This window comes from Drosophila subobscura, chromosome dot (assembly GCF_008121235.1).
Source record: "Drosophila subobscura isolate 14011-0131.10 chromosome dot, UCBerk_Dsub_1.0, whole genome shotgun sequence".
Lineage (NCBI taxonomy): Eukaryota > Metazoa > Arthropoda > Insecta > Diptera > Drosophilidae > Drosophila > Drosophila subobscura.
Genome location: NC_048535.1, coordinates 599,185 through 607,361, shown reverse-complemented (window position 1 = coordinate 607,361; position 8,177 = coordinate 599,185). Strand labels below are relative to the sequence as shown.

The 8,177-nt window shown below is 38.9% G+C and overlaps 1 protein-coding gene across 1 annotated transcript; it reads right to left on the bottom strand.

Moving 5' to 3' along the window:
• Positions 1 to 1,246: 1,246 nt before the first annotated feature.
• Positions 1,247 to 7,791, bottom strand: LOC117902977 (mediator of RNA polymerase II transcription subunit 26). Its single transcript, XM_034814644.1, has 6 exons — positions 7,635 to 7,791; positions 7,130 to 7,301; positions 6,167 to 7,070; positions 5,313 to 6,005; positions 5,158 to 5,247; positions 1,247 to 4,654 (listed from the first exon to the last, which is right to left on the bottom strand). The coding sequence occupies exons 2-6, from the start codon at positions 7,193 to 7,195 to the stop codon at positions 1,599 to 1,601; spliced, it is 4,809 nt and encodes a 1,602-aa protein (XP_034670535.1). The 5' UTR covers positions 7,196 to 7,301; positions 7,635 to 7,791; the 3' UTR covers positions 1,247 to 1,598.
• Between the last annotated feature and the right edge of the window lie 386 nt (positions 7,792 to 8,177).

Sequence of the window (8,177 nt, the reverse complement as noted above, 5' to 3'; positions counted from 1 at the left end):
AAAAAAAAAAAAACAATATGGTACAGTTACACTGACTGAGTGCCGGGTATAAAAGTTGTGACGCGTAAGATGCGTCTCACACGTCCCTTCTCGTTTAATATATGTATACATATGTACCTGCGGTGCAATACTGTAACACTTGGCTTCATTTACATTTTTCTTTACCATATTTCTTCTTGACCATCAATTGTCTTCATTTAAAACGAGAAGGGACGTGTGAGACGCTTCTTACGTGTCACAACTTTTATACCCGGCACTCAGTACTACATCTGTAAATTAGCGGTTATTTGTAAAATTTTAAATTTTTTCTTCATCTGTCATCTACATCTACAACACTTCTCACACCAACACGCTCCTTTAGCTCGCCCCCCTTCCCTAGACCCACACACTGCAGACTCACGGCAGAGGCAGAGCCAGCGGCAGACGGCCAGTGTGCGGCCACTGCGCGAAGCAGAGTGTGAATGAGAGAACTTTCAAAAAACAAATATAAGCTGCGGGACGGGGTGGGTTTAGCCACTGAAAATTTCTTCATTGTGGCTATAATAATGATCCAATCGGATCCCAATTTGGTGATCTGATAGATATGGTCATTCCCTACGGAATGGCGTTTTTAGTTTTCTGTTATCATCTAAATTGTAGATTTGGGAGGTTTTCGCCCTTTTGCTGGGGCGGAAGGGGGCGGGGCTCATTTTTGAAATACTGGTTTCAGTGTGAGCATACAGCAGTCTGGTGCCAAAATTTGGTGGCTCTAGCTCTTATAGTCTCTGAGAACTAGCCGACAAACAAGACGGACGGACGGACGGACGGACAGACGGACAGACAGACATGGCTCAATCGACTCGGCTATTGATGCTGATCAAGAATATATATACTTTATGGGGTCGGAAACGTTTCCTTCTGTGCGTTACATACAACCGTTATCCGCACAAATACAATATACCCTATTTACTCTTCGAGTACCGGGTATAAAAAAACACATAGCTAAAAAAGTCACCAACAAAACAAGACCAAGATCTTGAGGCTGCTTTAAATAGAAGAGACCGTCGAAGTGAGAAGCTCGTATTACAGTTTTGCTTGTCACTGTATATATTGTCGTATTAAACCAGACTTCACTTCTAGTCTAATCTGCTAGCTACCTCACTCTCTTTACAAGGGTTGATACATAAACTAACATACTGGTTATAATTTGGTAGATACTCGTAGAGTCCTCTCTTAGAATACGGATGAAAATGGCCAACTGATTTACTTCAGAGTACAGCTAATTTATTTACAGTTAATTTACATTTGATTTGTTACCTTATGTTTAAATATGTACTTAAATATTTCAAAATATAAACATAAACAGTTATTTTTAAGAAAATTATTTAACAGAAATCCACATGATTATGCAATCGAAAGTACTATTTCTGTCCATATGCTTATATTGTTTTTTGTAGATTAATCATGAAAAATTATATAATATTTATTTAACGAAAAAATAGCTTTGATTGGACATAACAATTTAACATAATTTAAAGAGTACACATCAGCATTAAATATAATTGGCCAAAATTTACTTTATATTTTTTCCGAAGTCATCCGTTAGTGAAATGTGTAAATTATTCAAGCACAACGTATGGCAGAACTATTAAGGGCTCATTATTATATGATTGCAATTGAAGAACTTGGTGCCACTCCTTAAATTGCTGAATTCGGGTACAGTCCAAATCAGCGTAGCTGGATAAAGCTGCGTCTTTCAGGGTGGTTCGTCGAATACCAGTTTGGTTCTCAACACTGGACTGCTTATTGGGCTTTAATTCAGAATTTCCGATTTTCTGTTCAATAGATTCGCTGAAGTTGTTGGCTAAGACTCTTGGAGAGGTATTACTAATGACGTTTTTATAAATGGTATCATTCAGTAAGGAGCTAGTATTTATGCTATGTTTAATTACATCTAAATTGTTGTTATTATAGCATAGATTATTCACATCATCACAATTCTCATTTTGCAGTAACGCCAGCGATGTAGTGGATTGTGGTGCGGGTGCGTCGACACTGCCCGAGACCGCCATCACCGTCGGTTCTTTCATTTCCTGTTTCTCAACACATATCGAATTAAAAGATGTCAGCATACCATTGTTATACACTTCATTAAGTGTGTCATCTTCGACATATTCAGCAACTTCATCGAATACTTCATGATTATCGCCCTCGCTCTCGCTATCGCTAACGTTAACATCATTGCTAGACGATGATAAATAAGGACCCTCTTTAATTTTCTTTTCAAGTGGATCTTCTACCGTTCGCTCGGCACTCGTATCAGTCTCAATATTTAAGCTGTATTTTTCAAAAGTAGTAACTTTTTTTTTAGCTTCTGCTCCAGATTCCTCTGAAGAAAACCCGCTTTCGTCATCATCATGGCTTGAACTGCTACTACTGCTGTAGTTTAAAATCCTCTGTTTTCTGCCTGCATTATTCATTTTGCATAGTTCATGATTGAAAAAAAGCTTTTTATGAAGCTTTATGTCGGACACGGTGTTCGGATCTGGGTTGGGTTTGCAAGTGAACAAATGTTTTAGCTCTAAATCAATAGTTCTGCCTTTAAAATCCGATTTTCGACGACATAGACGATAAAGACGTCGACGATTCGGATGACGATTCTTTTTGGACAATAAAATTCTTTTACTATAATCCGTTGGATACAGGGGAGCAATTAAAGTACTTGATTTGGGAACATTGTGCCGATTAGGGTCAAAAAATGAATTTCTTACGTTTAGAGTCTCGGATGCATTAATAGGTGAAGTAGCAGAGATTGAGTTGGCTGGAGAATTGATTTTACTTGGTGTTTTCTTTATTGTCATTACAATGTGATTGTTGCTACTGCCACCCATGGGTCGTTGAACAACGGCATATTCCTCGTCATTATTATTTTCATAGTCGTTCTCGACTTCCTTATCGTTCTCTACACCAGTTTCGGTTTCACTTTCACTAGAACAGCTGTTATTGCTACTGCTAAGGTTCGACATTTTTCCGTTCAAAGAAATTTTAATTCGCTTAATGGGTGGATTTTCTTCAAGATGTATCGCTTTTATATTTTTCCCGTGACGTTTTCTACTAGTTTCCTCTTGTGCCGGTTCTATAGTTTGGACTCTGTACCGCTGAGACCTCTGATTTCTAAGCTTTTCATTAATGGAATCCTGCGTTTTTTTTAAACTGAAGTTACTAGACTGGCTAGAGTTGCTGCAACTGCTGCTACTACTGCTACTAAGGCGACTGTTATTCTGATTCTCGTATTCACTGCCCTTATCGCTTGGCTCAGCTTCCTCAAAAAGCGATTTGCTTTTGGCCAGTTTTAGAAGGTTGTAACTTAAAGTTGCATCGCTTTTGGTCTCCAAATTGACTTGCATTTGCACATTGTTTTCGGTATTATTTTCATGGTCAGAAACTGGTATGTCAACATCCACTTTCAGTGGACTAGCACAATTATAATTCATCTGCATGTTGTCCGGATACAGGTCCGAAACTTCTATTGTACTCGGAATAACTGTTAATGGAGTCGGCGGGGATTTAACTGGTTTTTTCTTAATCCTTCTTCTAGCAAGACGACACGTTGGCAAACACTTTGCCACTCCAAGAAACGCTGGTACTTTGGATTTGAAGTGTCTGGTCTTGAAAGATCTTGTAAATGTCATAGAACTCAGATCCTTTCTAATCCGGTCGTATGTAAGGGAGCCATATTTTGGTACAACGTCAGCTCCATCCGTGACTGTGTAGGTACTGCGGAAGTCGGTTATTTTAGATTCTGAGACAATAGATAAGTCGATGCTATTCCAATTGCCGTTTATATTTGGTATGTAAAAGTTGTGTAACGCATTTATATGAAAATTATTCACTTGGTTGGTTTGCACATGAAACCGTTGCTTTGCAACGCAATCTGGATCCTCGTGGCAGGTGAAAACAGGAATAGCGACATTAAGTTCTTCACTGGTTTCTCCCTCCTGGTTATGACAGTTGACTCGATTTTGTACTGCATCGATATTTCCACTAGCAACATCCAGAGGAGCAATATTCAATGGTAAATGGGCAAGGGAGCTATTGAAATCAGAGTTTTCTTTGGTCTCTTTCAGTTTAATTGGCGGCATACGAATATCGTTAATTATTGATTGCAAAGGGTCTTCGCCCTCATCAAAATCCAAGTCAAATATGGACTTAACTGGTTTCGGCGGGGTATCCACTAAAATATCATTGTCACTCAATCGTTCAATTTTGGGCAGTTTCTCTTCTTGGTTTTTATGACGAGAAACGTTATCATTATTTGAATCGCTCTTAGGATCGCCCGCAACGTCGTCCGAACCTAAACTGATTGCCTCGCCCAAAGGGTTGGATAGTTCTTCTATAACTAGGCAGGTGCACGGTACAATCTGAGCTCGGTATAACTTTTCAACTTCATAGACACTCACTGGGCCTTTTATGCTGTGAATAAGATGCATTAGTTGTGTGGTTACATCGCTATAGCTGTCCGATTTTAAAGTGTGCATCGATGTTTTTGCCAGAGACAAAATCTGGAGAGAGTTACTATTGCTGTCCAGTGAAGTACATTCCTTAATTTCCTGCGACTTGTTACTATCTTGAGATGGCTCTGAAGTGATGGTGTCACTATCCGTATTAGCGGCATCTGCAAAACATAACTTTTCTTGTAAGCTTTCTCTGAATGTGGTTTGTGTTTACATGTGGTGGCCATTCTTTTTTAATAAGTGCTTGCAACAAACCCACACTGCTACTACCCGACAAATATTTATTTATTAAAATTTGTTTGATTTGACAGGAAAGGGAGTTAGACAAATTTTCGTTAATTCATTAGATGTCTGGTTGATCTTATTGCTGAGATGATCTGAGAACTAAAGTTGAACTAACTTTTTGCATCGTTCTGAGAACCAACGCTTGCATCTAAAGCAGGGCTCGGCACCCATACAATTAACGAGCCGTTTTTGCGTTTGTGTGTGAAGACGCACGCAAAACGGAACATTTCACATTGGTACGAATCACTGTAATACGCGTGTACGTGAGCGGCAGCGCCGCGGCAGAGCCTTGTCCTATACGCAATAGATAGGGCCGTGCCGAGCCCTGATCTAAGGCTGATTTGGTCTCCACAGATTCTGACACCGACTAGGAACTCACCTTCATTTTTAATTGAAAATTTGTCAACCCCCATCAGGGTAACATTTCCTGAAAAATTGTCCATGATTTGTGGCGAATGGATCGACGTGTCTAGGAATATATATATAGATACAGATAAAATATGATGCAAGCTCAAATATTAATAGGACACTAACCAGAACAAGATGAGGTTGGTCTTGGCATTGGAGCACGGTTTGTCAGTTCTCGAGATATGGAGGAATTTGAGATATTACTTGTGGACGACTGCACGGCAGTGATTAATTTCCTGCTCTGAATTTCACTGAAAAGTTCTTTGGTGGTCTTTACCTTTTTCACACTAGAACTAACGCCAAAAAAAATTTGCTGCGACAGGCTAGACGATTCCTTGGCAATTACAGCGTCCACGCCCTTTGAGCCTTTTTTCCGACCACGTTTTTTAGGAACTTGAGACTTTGATGAGCTTTCCAAATATTCAGTCCTACTATTTGACTCGTGGACCAGTCCAATCGAAGGCATTGGCATTTGTATTGATGTTGCATTTTGCTGCTTAATAGAGTCGTCAACTTTATCTAATTTTCTGCGTTCTTCGACAGTGGGAGGAGAAAGCCGACTGCAGGATGTACTCGAGTCGTTTGTAATTGAATCTTCAAATATTGGTCTTTCAGATTCATTTTGTCTGAATACAGTATTCTGTCCGATCGGCAGAGCGGAATTATCCTGATTTGAAGTATTAGATTGGTTGACTGTCTTAAACCTGCCGGTGAACGTCAGCTCTGATGAACTTGGTCGAAACCCATGCTGCGAGTTCAATATAGCTGCATCCCCAGATAAGATTGAGCTCATCGAGCTATTAGACAGAGAAAAAATTTCTACAAGAAAACAAAGTCAAAGATTAATACAAAACTAAGTTAGTGGCATTCAAATCAAGTTCTTTCTCTTGATAAAATTGAAATAATCTTTATATTTATGATTGATAGGCTCTACAAGTTAATGGACTTTTTTGAACAAAAAATAAGTGGTTTTCTCATACCAGAGTCTGTTGCCTGAGCTGTTTGCGACTGGCCTTCCTTTACTTTCGCGTTGTATCTGGATTGTTGTCCGATTAATTCGTTGTTAGCCAATAAAGAAGACTTTGACCTAACCCTTTCTTTATGCTTTTTATCCTTTTTAAATTTTTTTGGACGAATGCACGGAGCAGGCGATATTGTGAGAGGTGTTGACGCAGCTATTGTGGATTTTCCCATTATTGTACTTGCACTCTCATTGTCGTTGTCGTCAGAATCAGTTACTATATCGATCACAATTGAAGCTTCACTTCTTTTATCATTTCCGACATCGGATGAGATTGATACCGAATTCAATGACTGTTCATTTATAAATGGGATCGGCAGTCCAAGAGACCTAGTTTGGAATTGATGTGGCTGAGGCTGCTTATGAGTTTGCATTGACTTGCTAGAGTTGCTTTCATCGCGTTCAAATTTGCTTATATTATTAATAAGGTTTGCGAAATTTGAATGTTGCTGGGAAGGCAGGGCTGTAGGCGGCTGTTCAGAGGAGTCGATATTTGAGTGCAGATCTGAAATCGTTCGGTGTGATGGAACCGAAGGGGAAATGGGCAGATGAACAACTGATTCGGCCAAGTTGCTTTCTGTCGTTGCCGCTGTATACTTGTAAAAATGTGCTGATTGCGGGGTCGGTAGGGATGAGTGCTGACTGTGATGGTGCTGAGAATCATTAGCCGTTTGCTGAATCCCCACCATTTCTCGCCACATCTTCAGTAGGGACTTCGCACGTCTGGCAAGATGTTCATCTTTGGTTCTCCGTCTAAGTTGGTTTATGTACTTCGCCAATCTGGTGGCCTCCAGTTGCTCCTTAGTGATCGTTGTGCCTTCGAGAGCACATATGACAGAGAGAACCGCATCCATATTGACGACCTGTAATTATTTTTCTATAAGCAATGAGCAATTTAATGGTACAAAAGAAGTAATCTTACATCGTAGTTTTGATCAAGAGCCTGTGAGAGGTGAGAGGTGAGTTGCTGGATTTGGTTTTGGTTCATTTATAGATCCCGGATAATCAAGCCTGCCTGATCCAGAACGAAGGAACGGCAAACAATTATTTATACGTCTGACCCACGCGCGCAGTTAAAACACACTTTACTTGAGCTATCATTGATTTGCAAAGATAAATACATATTAAATTATTAGTTTTGCATCAATTTATTTTAAATTATTTTAAGCTTCACTGCATGTCTTCATAAGGATAGTTGCCCAAGAGTAAGTACGTGAAAACTCCAACTAAGTGCGGTCGAGGGTTTTGTTTTTAATATAAACAGGCAGAAAAAATTGTCGTATTGTAAGATATGCACGACTCCATATACGACCCCAAAAAAAGAAATAGCATTCAAATAAAATGTATGCAGATGCATGTGTACACATGTATGGCTGTGAAATGTACAAGGCTACTTGCGAACGCATGGCTTTTCGGCCTGTTCTTACATATTTATATTATATGATTGAAACATTAAATCAAGGTTTTTTTAGGCACACTTGTTGAGTACTAAACTGTTTTAATCGGTCACAAAATAAAATAAATTAATAACTAATTTTCAATTCCTCCGATACTAGCACAATTCGCCATTTTCTTTGACAGCGTAGATGAGAGCTCATCGATAATGTAACTATCGATATATTTTATATTGTTGAAATTTAAAGCCATTATTCGAATAGTTGGACCGTGAAATAGGAACAAAGATCCACATTCTGAAATATCCAAGCAGCTTTGCTCTGTGTTTCTCAAATTTTTTTGGTTACCTATTTTGTAAATCAATTATGGATAAAAACTAACAGAATAAGACCTAATTTTTGGATCTGTGGTGCAGAAAAATAAAGAGAATGTCTTAAAAGGCTTGCAGCCCAGATAATATGTATGCTAAAACTGTAACTTTTGGACGCTTTTTAGTAGAAAGCAGGAATATAATTAATAAGTTTTAACTTAAGACTTTTAAGTCGTCTTCATTAAATGCTTTTATCTAGCCCTTT

What these genes read in the sequence shown, in the direction of transcription:
- LOC117902977 (XM_034814644.1), bottom strand. Translation starts at nt 7,195, where the DNA reads ATGAACCAAAACCAAATCCAGCAACTCACCTCTCACCTCTCACAGGCT. An exon ending in CTCTTGATCAAAACTACGAT is followed by an intron (nt 7,071 to 7,129) that starts GTAAGATTACTT and finishes AAATAATTACAG; the next exon opens with GTCGTCAATATGGATGCGGT. An exon ending in ACCAACCTCATCTTGTTCTG is followed by an intron (nt 5,248 to 5,312) that starts GTTAGTGTCCTA and finishes ATATATTCCTAG; the next exon opens with ACACGTCGATCCATTCGCCA.